General features: G+C 36.2%; 1 protein-coding gene across 1 annotated transcript in view; it reads left to right on the top strand.

The window, feature by feature from the left end:
- Positions 1–23,760, top strand: part of LOC104517494 (sorting nexin-13) — a gene marked incomplete at its 3' end in the record, with an annotated part of 33,727 nt that extends 9,967 nt beyond the window's left edge. The window contains exons 5-17 of the mRNA XM_010171441.2: positions 65–166; positions 828–916; positions 1,333–1,416; positions 3,702–3,840; positions 4,321–4,409; positions 5,562–5,661; positions 7,486–7,679; positions 8,904–9,008; positions 10,547–10,679; positions 11,436–11,473; positions 17,761–17,830; positions 20,518–20,657; positions 23,653–23,760. Coding sequence (XP_010169743.2) covers positions 65–166; positions 828–916; positions 1,333–1,416; positions 3,702–3,840; positions 4,321–4,409; positions 5,562–5,661; positions 7,486–7,679; positions 8,904–9,008; positions 10,547–10,679; positions 11,436–11,473; positions 17,761–17,830; positions 20,518–20,657; positions 23,653–23,760 — 1,391 coding nt within the window. The remainder of the gene's footprint in view (positions 1–64; positions 167–827; positions 917–1,332; positions 1,417–3,701; positions 3,841–4,320; positions 4,410–5,561; positions 5,662–7,485; positions 7,680–8,903; positions 9,009–10,546; positions 10,680–11,435; positions 11,474–17,760; positions 17,831–20,517; positions 20,658–23,652) is intronic.
- Between the last annotated feature and the right edge of the window lie 451 nt (positions 23,761–24,211).

The raw sequence follows: 24,211 nt of genomic DNA, 5'->3' as shown, positions 1-24,211 counted from the left end.
AGCTTACTCTCAAGTTTCTAATCTTTACCAAAAAGTATGTTTATTTTCATTTTCTTATGTACAGACCAAGCTGAGGAACTTGTAGATACATTCTTTGAGGTTGAAGTTGAAATGGAAAAAGAAGTCTGTCGTGATCTAGTCTGCACTTCTCCCAAAGATGAAGAAGGTCTTTTCAATATTATCTTCTGAAGTTATTTTAGTGTATCAGACTAAATTAAAAAACTAAAAATTGTGTTCACAACATGAAATACACTGAAATCGTAGCATGTAATTTTTCAAAGCATTATCTACTGTACATATGTATATCCTCTAGTTTGTATATATTAATGCTATAATTATAACGAAGTATGTACCTATATAGCCATTCTTCTTTTTACTGCAAAAAAATTAAGATGATAATGTTTCCTGGGAAGCAGGGGAAGACTTTGCAGATTCTTACTGCTTTTTGTTAGATCTGCCTTCCTTGTCACTACTCCATAGTCTTCATTAAAAAAATCAGTTTATCTTTTTTGAGCATGAAGGAGGGGAAAAAAAACCTCTGTATATGTTAAATAAGGAAAATATATTTGAGTTAGGTTTTTGGTTCTTGGAATTTGACTTTCTTTTGTCTGGGTTTTGAGACTTTAGATGTGTCTCAGGTTTACATCAGTGTTGCTTATGTTCTGTCTGAAAGGTGTTACTGTGATGCTTGGACTATAAGAATATATATATGACTATATTTGAATTTAATTTTTAAGGATTTATCTGTTGGTTTTTATGATATCAGGTAAGATGTGGAATAACATAATACAAAAATGGTGCTGAGGGCTTTTCGTTCTCCTTGATAGGGTTCCTAAGGGATCTGTGTGAGGTTTTACTGTATATATTGCTACCTCCTGGAGACTTCCAGAACAAGATCATGCGATACTTTGTCAGGGTAAGTACAGACTCTAGAAGCCATCCCAGTTCTTTGGTTTAATGTCATTAAAAAATATAGATCTGAACTACCACTCTTATTTTATTTTGTAAAAATGATCTAATTTAATGTTAGGTTGTTTTATATGCAGTACACTCTTGATAAGTATTTAATAGCAGAGAACAGATTGTGTGGCATGTTTTTAAAGTTTCTTTTACCTCTAGCAACATTTGAAAAGCGTGATAAAATGGATGATGTTTTTCTTGAAATACTAACATCTTCTGATGTTAATTGGAAAGGAATGTGCTTATTGAATGTTTTCTGTAATTATACATTTTTTATTTAGCCTCTACACAGTGATATTTTTTTTAATTATTGCAGTTATATTAGCTTTATGAATAAATGTATAAAATGATTTATTTTATGTTGTTTTTCAGGAAATCCTCTCCCGAGGAATTCTTCTTCCATTAATCAACCAGCTCAGTGATCCTGATTATATTAATCAGTATGTCATATGGATGGTAAGATTTATAACATTTAAAATGAGTGATATTTCTGGAATATGTTTCTATAAAGCTTTACTTGTGTTTCCTGTAATCATGGCAGATAGGTATCTGGTAGAAAAGTTACCAATGGATATACTGGCAGAGATACTGAACGTATGGCTGCTATATTAAATTCTTTCTATATATATGGTATTTATTTTTTTGTATATACATGTATGTATACACACACACATATTCACACTCCATCTGTATTATTTGTACTCTATGGTGGTTTGGCAAAAATCGCCTGACTGAGGACAGGTGGACGAGAAAGTGTAAAGTTGAGTCCTCTGTTTTACTTAGATGTTCAGGAAGTATGGTGGTAACCTTGGAAGCTTTTTTCCTTGACTTTTTTTTTATGATGTGTCTTTTAAAGCTTAAGAGACTTCCTGAATGACAGGTAGCGAGATTGGAGCTTTTTGCTTCTGCTAAGGAATCTCAGGGTGATTGTGTTAGGGATGTTTGTGGTAACCCTTAATAATTTAATGGAATGGGAAGAAGCAAAGTCTTTAGTTTGATATCTCTCTAATGCACCTGCAAACCCCTCCCCTCCAAACTTTTAAAAAGTAGTATTATATAGTAAAATTAACATAGAGTATTCACCTTTTAGTTAATGTTGTTGGTTTTTTGCTAAGCAAGTTATCCCTTACAGGTCATGAATCAAGTTTAATTTTTTTTCCTTTCCCCAAGTTATCTCTACTTTTATTCATGTATTTATTCTTATAGCGTGCATTCAGGTACTATGCTGAAAACACTCTTGGATTTCAGAGTAAATGTTCTTATGTATGGAATGAAATCAAGCGTACGTGTACAATGTTTCCTTCACTCCAGCCACATCCATTTCATGTAAAAGTTTGCACACTACTTTTCTACAGGAACATAACTTTAAAAAGAAAAAATACTGCTGCTTGTATGGACCAAGCTTTTCAATCTTTGTTTCCCCTTTCCTCCTACGCATGTTCTTTATTTGTAACTTGGCCTCATTCTTTATTTACTGAGCACTGTCCCCAGCTGCATCCAAAAATAGAATTCTGAGGTTTTTATAAAGCTTTCTGTTATGATGGTTATGTCCCAAATATTAATTTTCATAATTGCTGTCTGAGATGAGGAAGTGCATGTGCTGGGGGAAAGATAAAGAAGAATAAATGCTTTCAGAAATTTAATACAAGTCTTATGAAATGAAGATTGCAGAAATTAAGATCAGAAATAGATATGACTGAAATAAATTCTGTCTCCTTTTTGAACCTTTGACATAAAATCACATTTGAATGAAAAAAAAATCAGTTTCTGAAAATGAAAAGTTTCATTCCATGTTTCTAGGCGCACTAAGTTCGATACTAATTCTCTTGCAACAAAATATAAAGCTTCCATATAAAATTAGAAGTTAGTCCAAACTTGTCTCTCTTCACTGTGAAATTCACATTTTTACAAAATGTTTGAAGTTCAAGCATTGCATGTACCATTACTTTTAAAAGCAGATTTCTAGGAAGATTTTCTGTTAACTTTGGTCAAAGGTATCCAGTCTTCATTTGCTCTATTCTGTGCAACTCATGTCAATGCACTTCTGCAACACAGACCAAGTGCTACATTTCCATATCAAAGTGAGCATTTATGAAAGATGTGGGTAAATTGACTTTTTTTGGCTTCGGATGGTGAAGACAGCATTAGAACTCAACCCTCTGCACCTGTGTGCACATGCTGCGATGCTGCCAGCCTTCCCCTGATCTCCATGCTGCATTCACAACACAGTTTCCAGTGATCTCAGCAGCACAGCAAGCTTCCTTCACTTGTACAATCTCCTTTGAGTCCCCAGAGCAGGTTCACCCTAAGCCAGTGCTGGGAAAATAGTACGTATTGAAATACCCCTGTAAATACTATTAAGAAGCTGAATTGGGATTTCAGAAGATTTTTTTTTTGTCCCCTGTAGGTTATTAGGTTATGGTTACATTACAGAATGCTTTAATTCTTTTTGTAATTCTGTATCTGAAGAAGCCATTACATTGGGAGCAGGTACACTTGCAGGGAAGCGTGGCAAAACTGAAACCTCTTCAGTGGTCTCATGTCCCGGTTTCAGCTGGAATAGAGTTAACTGTGCATATTTCCTTTTTCTTGGTCCATGTGAAATTTTAGTATCAAAATAAAGGTTTAGAAGCATCAAAGTGTTTTCAAAATGCCACTTTGCTGTACTGCATAAAAATAATTCATTTAATGAAATATAATGTCTGTTTGGCATTATTGACATTGTAAAAATTCTGTTTCAGATTCGTGATTCCAACTGTAACTATGAGGCCTTTATGAATATTATTAAATTAAGTGATAATATAGGAGAGTTGGAAGCGGTGAAAGATAAAGCAAGTGAAGAACTGCAATATCTTCGATCTCTAGATACAGCAGGAGATGGTTAGTGCTGAATTGTTTTACAAAATTATCTCTGAATACTCAAAAAATTTAGAAAATAAAAACTCTTGATGCAGTATAGTATAAAATATTTCATTATTTAAAAAATTAAATTATATGTGGAGTGTTGAAACTTGATTCTTCGTATGTGTGGTTTGTTGGTTTTTGGGGGGTTTTGTTGTTGTTGTTTCTGGTTTTTAAATAGACTGGTTGGTTAGGTATGTATACTTCCACTGAATTGAAACTTGCCTGACCGATGGTTCTGAATTTCAGTAATACTTCAGGTATTACTGGGTAGCCAGTTAACAGTTAATCTGAAAAAGGAAAGAGAAAAATATTTCTTGTTCATTTCTATCAGTAAGGTATTTAAGCCGAAAAAACCCTTCTGTTCAAAGCTGATGTATTTTGTAAATTGTACATCACTTTTTGTATGAGTTTATTTACTCATCTGTATTGCTTAATCCTCTTTGTTCTTGCTTTCAGATATCAACACTATAAAAAATCAAATAAACAGTTTATTATATGTTATTAAAGTATGCGATTCAAGAATTCAGAGGTTGCAGTCAGGAAAAGTAAGTGTTTTATAATTTTCTTAGTTCCAAAAGAGTGAAGCTGCAAATGACTTACTAGTTTGGTCTAGCTTTTTGATTCTTGCATTTTGAAACACAACTTGAAATATGCAGTTATAGGAGTACATTCTACAACTGAACTTAGTCTTGTATTTGCAATTTACTTACAGAAAGAATTTGTAAAGTTTCACATGTTTAGAGTTTTTTTGATTCTAGCTTTAGCAGTTGAGATGCAGGTACATCTTCAAGCTATTCTTACTTTTTCAATGCAAGAGTTAAAGCAAAATGTTACATAGGTGCAAAGCATCTTTGTATTTATACACCTAGATTCAGTTATTTTTTGCTGCTCCAGTGTGTACCTTTTGTGCATCAAGCTTCTTAGATTTTGGCAAAGATTCTTTTCTTGTTGATAAAGGTACCATTTGCTGATTATTTTGCAATGCCTTGTAGGCTTCATGTATTTTCTTTTGTCAGACATATTTACCTCTTTAGGTATGAAAAGCCTAAGGCAAACTGATACTAAGTTTGGGAACTTCATATAGTTCTATTTGCTTGTTTTATATTTTCTTTTGTGGTTCAAGGCTGACAGAGTCAGTATGTTTGGCTTTGCTTAGTTTCTTGACTCTCTTAATTGGACCTAGGTGTGACTCCAAGATAATGTGATCTTGCGCATATTGACTGTTAAAATGTTTAAGTATTCTACAGCTGGATCCAGAACCATTACTGTAATACCAAGAAATGTCATATTATCAGGAAAAAAGTTGGGCAGAGATGAATTTAAGTTGTAGTGACCTGCACCCCATCAAACTCTGAAATTAGTTAATCTTATTAATTAACTTTCATGCTCCCTTATGCTGATGAAGGATTTGGGGTTAATTTGACCTGTATAGTATTACATGAACAGCAGTGTTAAAAGCCAGCTTCCCATATAGCAGAAGTCATCCATGCTGAAGGCAAATAGTTAGGTGAGCATGACCTTATGATCTAGAACTTCAATTGTTAGTGATTGTGAAAATAACTAACCATTGAGAGGCTGCTTTATTATCTGTAATGTAAATTATTTTTTTATTACGTCTGCTTCGTGGTAAGCAGAAATTTTAAAAGCTAATTAAAAAAAAAATAAAGCCTATGAACACACTGAACTGTGTCTTATAGGAAATAGATACTGTGAAACTGGCAGCAAACTTCGGAAAACTTTGCACAGTCCCTTTGGACCATATTCTGGTAGACAATGTTGCACTACAATTTTTTATGGGTAAGTGTTAAGTTATCTTGTCTTTTTTATTTATAAAGAATATGCTAACTCACAGGACTGTGCACTTGAAATCACTGAATATAGATGTCTTCTGAGAGCTAAATGTGTTTAAGCCAATTGCCAGAGAGAACCAAAACCTTTTTGAAAATCAGTCTGTAATTACCTGTTCAGAACACCGTACTCATTACTTCCAAAAGCTTTTATCAAGCTTTTTTCAATACTTACCACTCTGTAAGACTGTCCTTGCAATGTTTTTTGGTCTATCACTTCACAAGTTTGTTCTCTTCAGAACAGAATCATTGCAATAATTGCTTAGAGGTTTATAATTGTAATGGCTTTGAAAGTTACTACAATCATTAGTTGTACTTTTGCTGGTCTCACTAAAACTAATGGAACTAATGAATATAGATGTTAGATTGAAGTTTAGAGGATTACAAGGCTCCTGAAAGTAATCTGTTTGAAAAGCTAAAATACAGCAGTAATTGATGTATTATTTTAGATTTATCATATAATCAAGAAATTGATAGATGGATTAGAGCTGTGTAATTAATTTTTATTACTTTCTAATGTTTGTTTCTCTTCTTTCAATTAATTGGGCTGCTGATGGTCATTACTAAGAATATTGATCAGTTTTGTTGGTGGTGATAGTACTTTTAACTCAATCATAGAATCATAGAATGGTTTGGGTTGGAAGGGACCTTAAAGAACATCCAGTTCCCCAACCCCCCTGACCTGAGCAGGGACATCTTCCACTAGACCAGGTTGCTCAAAGCCTCATCCAACCTGGCCTGGAACACTTCCACGGAGGGAGCAGCCACAACTTCCTTGGGCAACCTGTTCCAGTGTCTGACCACCCTCACAGGAAATAATTTCTTCCTAATATCTAATCTAAATCTACCCTCTTGCAGCTTAAACCCATTTCCCCTTGTTCTGTCATTAACTGCCCTTATAAAAAGTCCCTCCCCAGCTTCCTTGTAGGCCCCCTTCAGGTACTGGAAGGCCGCTATAAGATCTCCCCAGAGCCTTCCCTTTTCCAGGCTCTCTCAGCCCCAAGTCTCGCAGCCTGTCTTCACAGGAGAGGTGCTCCAGCCCTCGGATCATCCTGGTGGCCCTTCTCTGGACTCGTTCTAACTGGTCCATGTCTTTCTTGTATTGGGGGCTCCAGAACTGGACACAGTACTCCAGGTGGGGCCTTAGGAGAGCTGAGTAGAGGGGGAGAATCACCTCCCTCGACCTGCTGGCCACGCTTCTCTTGATGCAGTCCAGAATACGGTTGGCTTTCTGGTCTGTGAGTGTGCATTGCTGGCTCATGTTGAGCTTCTCATCCACCACCACTCCCAAGCCCTTCTCTTTGGAACGAGTCTGAAGCCACTCATCGCCCAGACTGTATTTATGTTTGGAATTGCCCCGACCCAGATGCAGGACCTTGCATTTGGCCTTGTTGAACTTCATGAGGTTAGCACAGGCCCACCTCTCAAGCCTGTCAAGGTAATGGATGCACGTGGTTTGTTAGAATTCCAGTTTGAACTTCCTCTCAACGTGTATCATGCTGTGTAAGCCTGTTACATCCACACAGTAACAGTGGATTCACTTTTTACATGTGCAGTTTAGGATTCAGTGCTGAGTTCCTAGATTTAGCTTGCAATTTTGTTTACTGGTTATTACCAACGTGTATATAGTACTTTTTATTTTTTAGCTCTAGGTGACAAGTATTCCAGATGTTTAACCAGATCCTGGAGTTCCATATGTAGCTAACATCATAGAGAATTCTTATTCTAAGACACACAACAGTAACTATAGTTGTGTGGGTGCTGTTTTCTGTAGATTACATGCAGCAGACTGGTGGCCAAGCACATCTGTTTTTCTGGATGACAGTGGAAGGATACAGGGTTACGGCACAGCAGCAGCTGGAGGTACTTCAAAGCCGACAGAAAGATGGAAAACATCAGACTAATCAAACCAAGGGTTTATTAAGAGCAGCTGCATTTGGAGTTTATGAGCAATATTTATCAGAAAAGGTAGGAATGATTTATTTCTGCATTGTTTAGCATTTGGGATTTATTCTTTGTACAGATGCTTTTTTGGTAGTTATGGCTACGTTAATACAAAATGTATGTGATGTAGCACAAGATGTTCACAAGTTTACATTTAAGATATTACTTGTGTATCTTCTCTCTGTGTGTTAAGCACTAAGAAAATACCTTCCTCTTTTTTCTTTTTTTTTTCTCTCCATTTAAAAAGGCTCATACTGACACTCACTGTCCTGTCACATGCACTGAAAGTGTTCCTCAGAAGCTGACTTGCTAGAATAAAGATAAACTAGAGAAAATGTGAAGAGAGAATAAGAAATTCTGTCTGTGTGTGCTGTCCTTTCCCATTTCCCTTCCTTTTACCCTGCCCCCTACCTTCCCCCTGCAAGAAGAAATATTTTTCAAAAATATGCAGTCCAGTATATGTACAAATTGAATGCTCACCAATTTGAAGTCAGAAGCTATCTAACACCAGAGCTTTTCCAAAGCTGATAAACTCAGCCTCTCAGCTGTGCTTAATGGATCAAGTGAGCCTTTTCGGGTCTGGTTCAGCGCTGGCTCCCTGTCTCTGTTAGAGAAAATAGGGAAAGTGTAGTGTGTGAACTTGGGCCCATCTAAGAGTATGCTTAACATGCAGTGGTTTAAAATATGTCACATAAGGGGTGAGTAGGAATCTGATGGCTGATATCGTTAGTATGCTAGTGGCAGTAATAGAGTTTGTATAAAAAGCTACCGTGATTACAGCTACTGTTAATCTCTCCAGAAACTGGCAGTGTGTTGCAGAGTTGACAAACTCTTAATCTTTCCTCAGATAGTTCAGGACTTTGTTGATTTACTTTGTTACTGACTTGTTCTGCATTTCTGAATCTAGATCTTTCTATTATTAAATAAATAAATAAAATGTGGTATTAAGTCTTGAGTAAATGTGGTTTAGCTGTTGCTTCAAAATAACGTGCATAAATTGTTTTTGAGGTGATTTTTAGTATTTAATCCTGAAACTTCTGAGTTTTAATACAAACTCTGAACTTGATTTTGGGGAGAGGAGGGGTTTGACTCCTGTTGTGTGTTCTAGACAGTTCTAGAGCTAGAAATACTCATCAAGATGACATTTAGTTTGCTTAGAGAATTGCAGAATTGTATTGGGTTTTATTTTTGAAAATAGAATCTTTCTTATTATTATGCTGCAAAAGTTGATTTAGATCTCTGTGACAGGCATCTCCAAGAGTTAATATTGATGACAACTTAGTAGCAAAACTGGCAGAAACACTGAACCATGACGATCCAACACCTGAAATATTTGATGACATTCAGAGAAAGGTACACTCTTTTCATCCTGTATTTCATAAGAACTGTTAAGGCTATAGAGTATTAAATGTCACTGTGACCACTGAAAAAGGAGAAAGGAACTCTGACATCTGAAACCTCAGACCTCTTTTACCATTTTCCTATTCTATAAAAAATCATACTCTAAATTTCCAACTTCTGCTTAGCCATACGTAGCCCATGGTTTTCAAAGCAGTAGACAGAGAAAGAATAGGTGTCCTGTATGAATAATTATGAAGCATAATTTAGAATTATGGGATTATTATTTATGTTTATGCACCAATTTAAGAAAATTTGCCTGTATAGAATAACTGAGTGGTACAATTTTGGTCTGGTTTAGCTCTGTTTTTTGAAGGTGGATGTAAGCATATTGCCATATTAAATTCTATATCTCTTTCCAGAAGTTAATTTGACTGTTCTGTTTCTGCAAGCCTGAACAGTGTATCACTGAGAAGCAGCAAGTACTGAAGATAAAACAGTCTTTTTACTGCCTGCATGCATACACTTTATCACTCAAGTCCAATATATATATAGATATATATATTTATAAATATATAAAGTGAATTATTAATATTCTGACAATAAATTGTATACCCAGTCTGAGAGGTTTTTATTTTAGGTCATTAAGTTATTGTTCTTATTCATGATAACAATTAGTGATAGGAGCTGTAGAACTTAGAATTGTTTTCACACACTGTGAAATCCATATTGCTCAAAGTATGTTGCAAGGTCCTTGCCTGTGATTTCTGCTGAAGAGCATAAATTTCTCATGTGTTACAAAAGAAATTGACTTCCTCAGACTTCCATGAATTTTTTTCCATTCTTACCAGGTGATAGGACTTGTACAAAGTGTTCCATGAAAAAAAAAAATCATTAAAATATTCTAGAGTTGACATGAATATCCAAACATTATGAATTAATTCCCACTATGTATAGATATGTGTGTATATGTATATATACTGTCATAGTATAGGCTATATAGATAACTTTTTAAGAAGATGTGATTAACTCTTTCTGAGGTAGGGTTATACTGTGTTGGCTGAACCAGAAGTGTTCAGGAGAGTAGTATGCAGTGTCTTCCCTCCTTTCCTTTCCCTCTTCTCACCTGTCCACCTAAGCGTTTGCAGGTCTGTGTTTATAGTTTATCAGCAAAGAAGGACTCAGAGAGATAACCTGTTGTGAAATGGATAAAGACCACACATGTTTATAGCACAACTGGAGAGGTTCAGAGGAGATGAAGGAAGCATTTATAGTTAATGTGCTACTTTCCTTCCTTCATGTGTATGTCTCACTAGTTAGATACTTTACGAGATTGCATTATACTTCTAGCACAATTAGTCCTCATAGCCTTTCCATAAAGAGTAAGCCTGAACTGAAATTTCACAAACTTGCATTGGGGTTTTAAAGGAAACCCAGACACACATAATAGAAGGCACAGATACATGTTGATCAAGTAGAACTTATGAAAACTTGTCTGATTAATTAAAAAATATACTAAGTATTTCTAAGGTTGGCATTTTTATTTCAATAAGGTGTATGAATTGATGCTGCGAGATGAAAGATTCTACCCTTCATTCAAACAGAATGTGTTGTATGTGCGGATGTTAGCTGAGCTGGATATGCTAAAGGATCCTAGTTTCAGAGGATCAGATGATGGTGAAGGAGGTGAGCTCTATATCTGTAAGGGGGATTTCCTGTAACTGTTCTTTTTTCTGCTTTAAAATGAAAGTAAGAAAATTATCCATGCTGTTTTTGAGAAATCAAAAAGTTCGTGTAGTATCTCTGATTTTTACATCAATGTTTCCTCCTTGTGGTTTTGTTGGTTTTTGGGGTTTTTTGTAAACTGGAGTAAAATAGGGTGGTGTTATTCTGTAGTAACTATTAATCTCATGTAAATTTTTTGTCAAGTCTTGGTAACAAGTGTATTGCTAAAATAAGTATGTGACTCTTTAATTCTCATTTTTATTCAACAATATTTGAGATTCTTCAGCATGTTTGATTGTTTTAATATGTCACTGTATTCTTCATCTGGAAATAGAAATTGAAAGTACATAGCAGATGTGGCTTTATAAAGCAATTAAAATCATTCTTCTCATACAAGTCTAATGGAAATATATTTAACTATTAAGCTGACTCTTTAATGAAGCAATTTCATGTGATGGCATAAGCTTGAAAAGCAATGTTCTCTGGAGTATTTATTTCATATCTATAGTTGTATAAACTTACATATGTTTTCCTCTAGGTGTCTTTATTGGAAACTTGAAGTACTTATATGTTGGACACAACATTTTGCCTAATGCCACCTCTGTCCATTATTTTCCATAATGTTTTACCTTTGCGTTTTTATTTCTTGTGTGTGGCCCTACATTGTAAAATATCTTCTAACCTGGTTTTTCCTTTCCCTTTCCTCACTGCTCCCAGAATCTTTTAATGGGTCTCCTACTGGCAGCATAAATCTGGTAAGTGCTTGGATTTTTTTTTTTTCTCCCCAACAGTAGGGAGAGTGTTATAAAATAGTTTAAATTATGTACATTAGAGGTTTTACTTCATTGCTGTTTAATTTCTGAAAAAGTTCTTGAGTCAAATCGAAGCACGCGTAAGGTATCAATTAATCTGTAAGTTCAAACTATGCCTTTTGTACTTTCCTCTGTTTAATGAAATTTTGTATTGTTTCTCACAGAAACGGTAATAATCTGTAGTTAATTTATGCAAAGCATACTTATCTCTATTTGTTTTTTTAAATAGACATAAATTTGAAGTTAGGTAATAAAAGGTGAAAACAAATCCTTTGAAACCAAAATCTCAAAGGATTAAATTAAATTAGACTGTTAAATGAGGCATTTAATTAGGTTTCTATAGGTTGATAGTTGGACTTGGTGAGGGATGTGAAAAATAACAAAAAGGGGTTCTTCATGTGCATTAGCCAGAAGAGACAGGCCAAGGAGAGCGTACCCCCTCTGATAAATGAAAAGGGAGAACTGGCTTCAACAGAGCTGGAGAAAGCTGAGGTGCTCAACAAGGTCTTTGCCAAAGTCTTCACTGGCAGTCAGGCTTCCAATGTCTCTTGAGTCCTTGAACCTCTAGGTGGGGGTCAGGAGAGCAGAGTCCCTCCCACTGTAAGAACAGAGCAAGTCAAGAGACCACCTCATGCAATTGAATGTGTACAAGTCTGTGGCGCTGGATGACATACATACCAGGGTCGTGAAGAAGCTAGCTGATACGGTTGCCAAACCACTCTCCATCATATTTGAAAAGTCATGGCTGTCAGGTGAAGTCCCCTGTGACTGGGAAAAGGGAAACGTCACTCCCATTTTCAAGAAAGGGAGCAAGGAGTACCTGGAGAACTACAGGCCGGTGAGCCTCATCTCTATGCCTGGGAAGATAGTAGAGCAGATCCTCCTGGAAACTATGGCAAGGCACTTGCAAGGTGAAGAGGTGATCCGAGATAGCCAACATGGCTTCACCAGGGGCAGATCATGCCTGACCAGTCTGGTGCCCTTCTGTGATGAAGTGACAGCATTGGTGGACAAAGGAAGGGCAACTGATGTCGTCTTCCTGGACTTGTGCAAGGCCTTTGACACGGTCCCACACCATATCCTTACCTCTAAATTGGAACGATATGGACTTAAAGGCTGGATTATTCGATGGATAAAGAATTGGTTGGATAGTCACAGCCAGAGGGTTGTGGTGAATGGCTCTGTGGCCAGGTAGAGGCTGGTGACGAGTGATGTTCCCCAGGGGTCAGTCTTGGGACTGGTGCTCTTCAACATCTTTATCAGTGACCTGGATAGTGGGATTGGGTGCACCCTCAGCAAGTTTGCTGATGACACCAAGCTGAGTAGTGCAGTTGATACAACAGATGGAAGGAATGCCATCTAGAGGGACCTGGATAGACTTCAGAAGTGGGCCCACGGGAACCTAATGAGGTTCAACAAGGCCAAGTGGAAATCCCTGGTATGTGTACAGACTGTGAGTAGAACTCATTGAGAGCAGCCCTGCTGAGAAGGACTTCGGAGTCCTGGTGGATGAGAAGCTTAACATGAGCCAGCAGTGTGCAGTTGCAACCTGGAAGGCCAGCTGTATCCTGGGCTGTATCAAAAGATGCCCAGCAGGGCAAGAGAAGAGATTGTCCCCTTCTACTCTGCCCTTGAGGCTCCATCTGGAGTATTGCGTCCAGGCCTGAAGCCCCCAACACAAGGAAGGTGTAGAGCTGTGGGAGTGGGTCCAGAGGAGAGCCATGAAGATGATCAGAGGGCTGGAGCACCTCTGTTAGGAAGAAAGGTTGAGGGAGCTGGGCTTGTTTAGCTTGGAGAAGAGAAGGCTCTGGGGAGACCTCATTGTGGCCTTACAGTACTTGAAGGGAGCTTATAAACAGGAGGGACAGCAACTTTTTACATGGGCAGATGGTGATAGGACAAGGGGAAATGGTTTTAAGCTACAAGAGGAGAGATTTAGGTTAGATATTAGGAGGAAATTTTTCACCCAGAGGGTGGGGGGCACTGGAACAGGTTGCCCAGAGAAGTTGTAGATGCCCCATCCCTGGAGGCATTCAAGGCCAGGTTAGATGGGGCCCTGCACAGCCTGATCTAGTGGCTGGCAACCCTGTCCACAGCAGGGGGGTGGAACTAGGGGATCTTTAAGGTCCTTTCCAACCCAAACCATTCTATGGTTCTATTTTTTTGAGTTAGAACTTGATTGGGAAACATTTTATTTATTCAAAATAGGAATCTTTGTTTTCTAATCTGACCGATTTCAAGTTCAGTTTTTGGTAGCATTTTATTAAGCAATTCTTGACTGCGTCAGTTTGTCAGAACCTCTTTTCTTTGTCACATGAATGTACCTAAATATTTGAAATATGCCTCTGTGTGTATTAGTGGTTGCATATGTATAAAGAAAAGTGTATCTTTCTGCCAGACCTTTTCTAAATAATCTGTCCCACATAGATCTTACTAGATTTAAAATGTTTTAAACTGAAAATCAAATCACAGTTATTGAAAAAGGAAAAATCATAAAAATTTTGATGTATTTCCTCCTCTTGTTTCTTCAGACTATATGTAGTTGAGCCAGAAGATACGCAAGGTTCAATTGTGCATATGAGAGTATTTTTCCACATCTTTTAGTTTAAGAAAGGTTTGCAATCTGCATGCAATTTCCTGTTTTAGGTGATTCATAGGCCCTTCTAGTTCATTCTTGGAATATGCTGTAGCTTCTTAGGAGTTCCAGTGCATTGGTTAGATCTTGCTTGCACACAGAGGAATAAAATTTATTTTGTAAAGAAATACATTTAACATAAATGTGCTTCCCTGTGTTTGTTTTGAGTTTAGGTTTTGTTTGGGGGTTTTGTTTGTGTGGTTCGTTTGTTTGGTTGGGTTTTTTTTAAAGCTAGGATTTTTTCCCAATTGTTTTCCTCTTGTTTATATTTTGAAATACAAAGAAAAAGGGAGGTGGTCAGCTGATAAAATTTACAGAACCTCCTGTTAGATGCAGAAGGAAAACTTAATTTAGCAATATTTTTTATAAATGTACATACAATTCTGGTAACATTTCATAAGAGAGTCTTTTAATTGACTAATCTCTTAAAAAGATCTTTCTGTCTCAAAGTACTTTTTCTAAGAATACTCTGACATATCAAAGTCATTTTATGGTTGGGGTTTTGTCATTGGAATGGCTCTTCTGGCTCATGTTTATCTACTGCTTAGTTATGTGTGGCCTTTCCAAACTAAGCTAGAAAGTCTTAAAGCCTTTATCAAGCACTGTTGCAATACAAATAGATATTTGCATGGAACACTACCAAGTCTTGATTTTTCTTGTTGTGAAAAGTATATTTGCAGAATGACACGTTATTTTTATAAAGAATGAAGAACATTCTAGCAGAAATGTGTAATAAAGCTCTGTTTATGCAGAAGAACTTTACTTTCTGTAGTCCATATTGTTGAGAGCTGTTCAGGGTTTTCAATGCTTTTACAGGTGTTTGAATACTGGTAGATTAGTTTTTCCTGGCTGAATTCCATGTCAAGAGTAAATTTCTATATACATCGTTTAGCTCCTTTGTGTTAGTCAGTTACACACAGAAAAATAGACTTTGGAAGGTTACTTCAAAGGTCAGGGGATTTCTGTACTTTTAGCTAATGACAGTGCATTAAATAAGATTGGGTTGTGGTGTGATATTTTTCCTTTTGAATTAACTTGTTTTCCTGTGGATATACCTAATGTCAAAGATATTGAGTCGTATTAAATACAAACTGTCCATGTTATCTGTTCAAGTTTCAGCCATTTCATTTACTTGTATTAATTGTTGCTATATAGTGCCTTGCCACAGCAGTTGAGTGTTTCTTGAAGATTCCATTATAAAATATCACATGCAGTTTATACTTTCACTGTAAGAATGTATTTTAATATTATTTGGAAGAGAGGCTCAAAAGTATTTTGAGGAAAAGTTATTTTACAAAAATATCATTGATTTCTGTCTTTAAATTTGACATGTTAATCTACTATATTAAACCAGTAGGGTATATTTGGGGGGGTATAAAACCATAGTAGAATATTTATAGACTCTTGTAGATTTCATCTAAATGGATCCATAATATGAGCTTTACATATTGCTTTTGCATGGAGTAAATAGAAGGAGTTACATAGGTGTCACATATCCAACACCTTGAATGGCAGCAGAAATGGCTGGATTGAACTTCTGGCAGTCATGAGTGTATGTCAACTGGAACCCCACTCAGTTATCAAGAAGAAAACTGAACTGTTAGAGTAGCAATGAAGGGAGGCAGGAAAACAAGAAATAATGATTCCCTTTAAAAAATAGAACAGTACCTTAATGTCAGTATTTCATAGCAAACAATATTAGAACAGTTGACTGTTACTTGTCTTCCTTAATAATATAGCTTCCATCTTACTGATAATCAAATCCTAGAGCTCTCGGAATATCAAGCAGTTGTCCAAGCTTCCACAGATTCCTGCCATTCATCAATCTCAGGTGATATTCTGCTCTTAAATTTGCAGTATAGGGCACACTGTACAGGGTAATTGCTTTCCAAGGGTGACTTGCTTAAGAATGGATTTGATCAGAGAAAGTCTTAACCCTATATCCAACAATGGCCAAAAGCAAGTGTCTAATGAAGATTATAGGAACAGTCCACTTAGAGTGTTACTTTACCGGAATACTCTTCAGTAACTTAGATTTGGGAATTCTCGAGGTAAAGATGGTGTCTGTTCTCAAAATATTTTTACCTGAGTTCATCTGTTTGACCATTGAACAGACATGAACTTTTAGCACTATAGCATGCAGTGGCAAACATTTCCCAAATGGGTTCTTCTTTCTTCTACCTTCTTTTAGTCTAGGACTTTTGTACTCTAAGTCTACAAGCTGTATCATAAGATATTTAGGAGATTCCTTACTGCAGTACATGTTAGAGCATACTTAATGTGTTCAGACCCTTTTAATGATGCCATTTGTTCAGTATCTAGATTTTATAACAAAATATTATTGCCCTTGCTTTCTATAGTGATATATTGAGGCAGAGACTGATTGAGGAAGAGAAGAGTTTTTCCCTCTAGAGACCTTGAGTAGGAAGGAGTGGAGTATTATGGTGGGATATCATGGAGATGGTAAAGATTCAAATGGAGAAGGGACAAGAGCGGGGTCTTTAAATAATTTACATTTTCAAGCCCAACTTGTCTTTTGATTGTAATCATATAAGTTTGGTTTATGTTTAAGGAAACAGAGGGGGTTAGAAACTTGATTTACATGTGTTGAGGTTTTAGTTTGGCACAGGTATGGCATGGCTACCCAGGAGGTCCCATTCTAGATAACCTTTTGTGGCAATTCACTATTAAACTGTCTTGCTTAAATTATAAAAGATAGCTAATAGCTGCATATTAATTCTGAATTTATATCTTGAAGAATGTTAGTATTTTGGGGTAAAATATATAAAGTAGCTGGGATCTCAGTGCCTGTGAACTCTAGTAACTCCGTCTTATTTTTTTAACCTGGTAATTTATTATTAGAATCACACGTGAAGTGGCCCATTCTCTATTTCTTTCAGTTGCATACCCAAGTTTTTTACCCAGTGACCTTGGAGAGCTTTATTGTGTTAAATCTTGGTAGTCAGATGTATTAATTTTAAATAATAGTAAAGCTTCTCTAAAAGACCCATTAGGCTTCTTTCAGTTCTAGTAATTACTGAATAGGCATGTACATGTTCACTTTTTTTACAAGGGAAAACATTTCTGAGAAAAGCGTTTGCTATTTTTTACATACAGCAGAGAAATTATTCAAGTTTTACTGCACTGTAACTTTTGTGTAGAGCTTTAAGTCAGTTGGAAGGAAACAGAATGGTATAAAGATAAAACCAGAAGATGTGTTATACATCATCTGTAGCTCCACAGTTGTTTGTTTTTTGGGCTTTTTAAATGCTCAGTGGAAGACCATTTTTACCTGTACTTCTATTAGAGTTGAGGTATCAAATGAAAGTGGCAAATATCTTAGAGTGATCACAAAACTATGTGAAACTTGTCGGGGAAACGAAGGGCCCTACACTCTGTGTAAAAGAAAGGCTTTAGTAACCAGGTAATAGAAATGCTTCTTTGCATTGTTACAGTGCATTAAGCTATTAGTGTAGTAAACTGAAAGTTTGAAAGTGAAATAGAGGAATCAAAAATCATCTCTCAAATGAGATGTATCTGAGATCTTATTCTCTTGCCTGTTTCTTCCTTCTCCCCTCTCTCCCCCACCCTGCAGTCCTTAGATGACCTTTCAAATGTTCCTTCTGATGAGACAGTTCAACTCCATGCATACATCTCGGATACTGGTAAGTGAATCTGTTACAATGGCTGCTTACTTGTTTTCCACCATTGATTTTGAGTTTTTTGATATTACAGGCCCTTGAAATCCTAATCCTTTCATTTTTTTTAACCTCATAAAACATTTGAATTCATATTTCCCATTAAGTTCTTGTGGAAATCCTTACAGAATTGGTGCTGTAGGTTGTAGACTATAATCTGTTCTTAAAATGTGATTTAATTTTCATTGTCTATGGTATTATTATTTTTCCTCTCTCTGAAGAAACATTCATTAAACTAAATATTGAGTTACATTTATTTTAATAATTATTTAAAGAACAAATTCTGAAAGCCATTTCTTTTCTAGTCACACAATTCTAATTCTTGACTGTTTACTCCTCTTAACTATGGTATTTTCACCTATTTTTTGTGCTTCCTTATTGACTTAGCTTACTTTAAGGGAGTGACTTCAGTCTTCACAGTAATAAATAATAATTCACAATAATAAATTAAAAAAAATATTGTGTGAGAGTAAATAAAAACTTCTCAGATATTATTTGCAAATAACTCTAGTTAGATGAAATTGCACTGAGTAATTAAATTTTGAATTGATCTTCAGATACTTTTTTGGGGTAGATTTTACTATACAATAGACTTTTAAATCTATGCATTTATATAGCAGACACATGAGCTGTAAGCAAGAATTCAGCTACTTGACATTTTAATTAAACTCTGTTTGATTCTGCAAATCACTCTGTTTCTCCAGGACAGTGTGAGAGCATGGTGCAGTCCATGTCTCATGCAGTTAGTCCTTAGAGAAGGATAAAAAATAATTTAAAAGTTAAGAATCACAATTTTACTTTTCTGTTAAAATGACATGTGATACTTTTTTTTGAATTAAACTTAGAATTTTTGTTGTTTTGATCTAAGAATAAAGGTTATCTTAGAAGTAGACAAATTAGGTTAAATTTATAATCTTGATGGCAGTGTGTATTGATAACTATCAGCTTGACTCTCTGAATCCGTAACATTCCAGTTGAACCAGGGGATGTGTACAGGTTCATATTGTAAGATAGGATTAAGCTGGATGTCTTCCTCTTTACCTCATTTTTGAACAAGAAATACAAGTCCCTGCTTTCTGGATGCTACAGGCAGTAGGTGCATCTTGCATCTGTGTGCAGGCTTCTCTCCTCTTCAGATTACTACCCTTTACTGTGCTTGTGGGGTGTGTGCAAGATCTTCTTCATAGTCTTTGAGTATTCTCTGTGTCTTGCGTTGCAAAATAAATGCTGATTAAGAGGCTGTGGCATAGGGGGCGACGGGGACAACTTCTTTCGTTCTCTGCCACTCCTGTCCTAAAGTGGTACTCCTAAAGGTGCAGCTGAGCAGTGCACCTCAGATGTGGTCTAGTGGCTGCATGGCAGAGTGGTGAATGTGAGTTTAGCGAATAGGACTTGCTCAGGATCCTGGCTCCATTCTCTGGGCAGTCTTTTGGCAGCATCCTGACTGCTCGCACTTTTCTGTTGGTGTTCAGCACTCAACATTCTTCTTCTAGAGGGTAGATGTCAAAGAAAAGATGCTCCATGTCCACTGTGCACCTCACTAGTGAGTAATTTTTACATTGTCAGCAGCTGCCCCTCTCCTAGAGGTGCTCCCTGGCTGCTTGAACCTTGGCCTTATGCTTGAGAGACGATAAGGCTGGAAGCACAACAGAGGTTGGAGCTGATGATTTGTTAATAAAAGTGCATTTTATGGAGCGCGGGTGCATTGAAAAATTCACAGAACTTGATTAAAGAGTATTTTGATCTGGCCACTGGAAAAATGTGGTTACTGGGTATTGGCTCAGTACTTAGAGACACAACATGCTACCAATTTAAACAGTGTGCAGTGTAAACAATATTGGTTCTAGGTTATTCTGTAGATTAAATGAAAGTTGTTGAAACAAACTCAATACTGTGAGAATTCTATTATGGAGTAGTGTCGAAGAGAACTTAAGTACTACATAGAGAACAAATAGATGTTTGCTTCTGTTTAAGATAGCTAGCTGTGTTCTTTCTGTTTATAAATTGACTTCTCTATAAAGTGTGTGTGTATGTACACATACCTACAGAATGCATGCATATGTGTGCGTGTATATAGTTCCTGTTGACTTAAATATTGGGGGTGTATTTTTTATCTTAATAACAAACTGCTGATGTTAATAACAAAACTGAATGCTTATGGCTTGCTGGCACTGTCTTGTATTTACAGATTTTTTGATGGACAAACTTTTGCTATATGCTTAGAGTACTTTTCAGACTGAAATTTCTTCTGGTTTCACAGTTGTCTTTCACTCATATCTTGAGTTGTTTAGGTTAAAATTATTTTTTTCAAAGATCTATTCACAGTTCTTCCAAGTGGAAACCTTTTCTATTCTTTGTTTATGTTTTGAATGTCAGTGAAACTTGACTAACTTTAAGGCTGCTTAATCTCTCTATTACTCTCTATTTAAGTTTACATAATAAATTTCTTGATTTTATCACTTATACAGTGTTTTGGATAAAAGGATGCTTACTCTTCTGCTTGCATGTCCATTTTTGTCTTTCAAGTCTGCCATTCCAGACATTTCTTCACTTCACGTTTGTGTCCTTTCGTCTTCCTTCTTTCTGTTTGTTCCTTTTTTATTTTGTTTTTAAATTACTAGTCTATGCTGACTATGACCCATATGCTGTGGCAGGAGTGTGTAATGACCATGGCAAGACATACGCACTGTATGCTATCACAGTCCATCGGCGAAATCCAAACACAGAAGAGACATGGAAGACGTACCGACGCTACAGTGACTTCCATGACTTCCACATGAGGATCACTGAGCAGGTAATTAATCCCATTAAAATCTTTTAAAGCGTCTTTGAAAGGTGCTTTTTCTGTGTGATGGTATCACACGAGTATTGTCTTTCTCAAAGTAACTTACAATGTGGAGTTATAGCACTATGTTATTTTCCTTTAAAGTGTACTTTTTTACTGTTTATATTGTACATTATTTGTACTGCATAGTTTACAGGCACACGTTTATACAGCTTCGTCCTTATGGCTATATAATGGCTCTAACAAAAGGAAATGAAGCTTAGAAAGCTTCCCCCCCTATGCCTCCCTTAGCTTAATTTTACTTTAAAATGTTTGCATGGAAGTGCTGTTGTTTTTGAACAGTGGCATATTTCATTTGTTACATTTGTTGTAGAGATTAAGAAAGAAAAACTGAGCTTGGGAAGTAGGTATTTAAGTTTTTAAGTGAAATGTTAAGGATCAGTGGTGTCTCAAAAGGGACAGCTGTTGGAAGTTCAGTGTACTGCTAGACAATCTGCCTTTTATTGCTGTACTTGTATTTTTAGACTTTTAACACCCTTAAAATGAAAGAAGAAATAATAGAGACTTGTAATTCACCAGCTGGTACAAAGTAGAACCTGCTGACATGAAAAAGTGTTGAAAATGCTGTTTTTAAAGAGGAGGGTGAAATGCCTTTAAACCGAGCCTTTGAGGAAGTCAGATTTGACTGCATAACCATTGAACTAGTCAGAAGTGTTGGATTATATCCCTTTACTCTGTAATTAATAGAGAGGCATAGAGAACAAATTTTGTGCAGGTAGGTTAGTCACAACAGTAGCAAAAATGGAAAAAAACTTTATTAAAAAAGCAAATATTGTGGTGAATATTTGTATTAATTATAAACAAAGTCTGACTTTCCTATGAATTTCTTATTATCTTAGTGTACTGTCAATAAATTAGAAATACCAATTTTTGTACTTTTCTTCAAATTGTTTTCTTAAAAAATTAATTCACTGGTTTGAAGAATCCTTGACCTGTTGAAATATGTTTGGTTTCCCAGATCTTATAGTGAGTTAATGTTCTGCTGATATGGGGCAGTCATTTAGAACTGACTTACTAATAAATTACTAGAAAAAAATGGCAGAGAAAAACTTTCAAAATATTAATATTCAGACATTTCTTGTTGCTAAATCTTATTTCTTTGAATTTCCAAAAAATGGAAATCTTATCCTAGAACAGTAAGATCATGGAATAGTTTGGTTGGAAAAGACCATTACGATCATCTAGTCCAACCATAAACCTATCGTTGCCAAGTTCACCACTAAACCATGTCCCCAAGTACCACACCTACATGTCCTTTAAATACCTCCAGGGATGGCGACTCCACCACTTCCCTGGGCAGCCTTTTATGATACTTGACAACCCTTTCAGTGAAGAAATCTTTCCTAGTATCCAAACTAAACCTCCCCTTTAAAGCCATTCCCTCTTGTCCTATCACTTGTTATTTGGGAGAAGAGACCAACACCCACCTCACTGCACTCTCCTTTCAGGTAGTTGTAGAGAGCAATAAGGTCTCCCCAGATTGCAAGAAGTAAGGAAATTCCTGTGCTTCACTCAAGCATCTCAGAAAGTCCCCCAAATTTTGCTTTATTTTGACAATAAAACAGTTGTTACTACATTTACAGGCACAGGATTGTCACTGATATACTGAACGCTTTTTATTTAAAATTAATAAGAAGGGCAGGGATTATTGTTTGTTTTCCAGAGAAAATAGGTACTTGGTTCAAAATGGAATTGAAGTTAGCTGTGTATAGTGTCTGTATGAGCTTTTTTCCTTAAAGTACTGAATAGTTTAACGCCAGTTTCTTCAGTCAGTAGTGTAATAAATACCATTTGAAGTAGATACCTGTATTTTAGAGGCTGTTATTTGCTTACATTGCTTCTGTTTAGATACGAGGATCCAAGTAAAAACTAGACCATCTTCTGTTCAGTTATTTTCCCATGTGACCTAATTGCAAGGGAATGGGATTTGTAAAGTTGGAAAGAGTTATTCTTTGGTGCTTCCTACTGGTCACAAATGTTATATGAGCTTTGTGACCTTCCAAAGTTTAATTATGTGTTTGCACAAAGACACCTTGCAGGTACTGAATGGAATCAATCTCTCATTAAAACTATAATTTTGTGGTCTTCCATAGAGAGAAAAGGATACAACCTTTTTCCAGATTGTTTCTTAAAGCCTAGATACTATGCCTTTCTCTCTTTACCCCCTTATGGATATTACAGAATCCAGACTTCCTGTAAATAATAAATATGTGGATAGTCCTGATTCTTCAAGTTTTATTCTTGTAACTTTATTTTTGTGCATTTTAGCAAGTATGTTCAACCTTCTTTAGTGTTAGGGCCTCTTCCTTCCCTGCTGCTTCTCTGGAACACCCATTCTTGCTGTAAAACTGGAACAGTGGAAGACATGTCAACCAGTGCCAATCACTGTCACTACATGGAGAAAAGGCACAGGTGATGGCATATCAAGCACAATACGATAACCTATGTGTAAACTGAGTGCTGCTGTCCACTGCAGGGCTAAAAGCTTAATCATTTCCTTAGTAGGTATCATCAGATCAGGAAAGGGAAGATATTTTAGAAATATTTCCAGGTTCTCTTGATGTTGTGTCTCATAACCCTGCTAATTTCTGCTGAAATAATAACGATAAATCTCGAGCCTAAACTTTTTACACACTATACTAGTCTGTATTTCAAAAATGAGTATCATGTCTTTGTTCAGAAATTAAATTTTGCCCTTGACAGTCTCCTGAGAATTTTCATGCATTTGTTCTTGATGGCCTACCTTTCATTTTGGCTTCTCAGAGGAAACAGAGTTCTGGGCTTGATGCAGAAATTATTTGTCAGGTGTTATATGGTAGATAAAGAACATGTGAATATAATGAATATAGTGAATATAATGACCCCTGTAATTTCTGAGCCTTAATAGCAATTTGAAACCTTTTTTAAAAACAGAACAAAAAAATCTTCTCTTTTTTTTTTCTAGTTTGAAAACCTTGCAAATATACTGAAACTTCCGGGCAAAAAGACATTTAACAATATGGACAGAGAATTTCTGGAAAAGAGGAAAAAAGATTTAAATGCGTATTTGCAGGTAAGCTGTTAGGTTTTTTGGTTGTGTTCCTGGTTGTAATTCTTTTTTCTGAGGTAAAAAATTTGTAGCATGCTTTTTTAAAACAAACAAACTAACTTGTGTTGTAGGTGGTATACAATCCTAAATAGTATTCATATTATCTAAGAAGTTTGCCTTTTCTTTGGTGTTTTGGTTTATTCTCAGCCAGTTTGTCACAGCTCCTCTTAGCTGGTGAGGTTCCAGCTGTGTTGGTTTTGAGCTCTACACTATTAACTTCCTTCTGTTACACTCATGTTTGTGGTTGCTTTCTCTTGTGCTGTTGCATAAGGATTGGTGTGGCACCCACTCTGGCGCTTTAGCAAACCACACAGCTTCTCCATTCAGATAAGGCCTGTATTAGCCCAACCAAAGGAATTCAATTGTCTTACTTCATAGAGACTTTTCTGGTCATTTAGTACTGAAATAAGTTGAC

Source organism: Antrostomus carolinensis, unplaced genomic scaffold (genome assembly GCF_000700745.2).
Source record: "Antrostomus carolinensis isolate BGI_N321 unplaced genomic scaffold, ASM70074v2 scaffold36097, whole genome shotgun sequence".
In the NCBI taxonomy this organism is placed as follows: Eukaryota; Metazoa; Chordata; class Aves; order Caprimulgiformes; family Caprimulgidae; genus Antrostomus; species Antrostomus carolinensis.
Note: the sequence above shows the minus strand (reverse complement) of the source record. Positions and strands in the feature narration are given on the sequence as shown.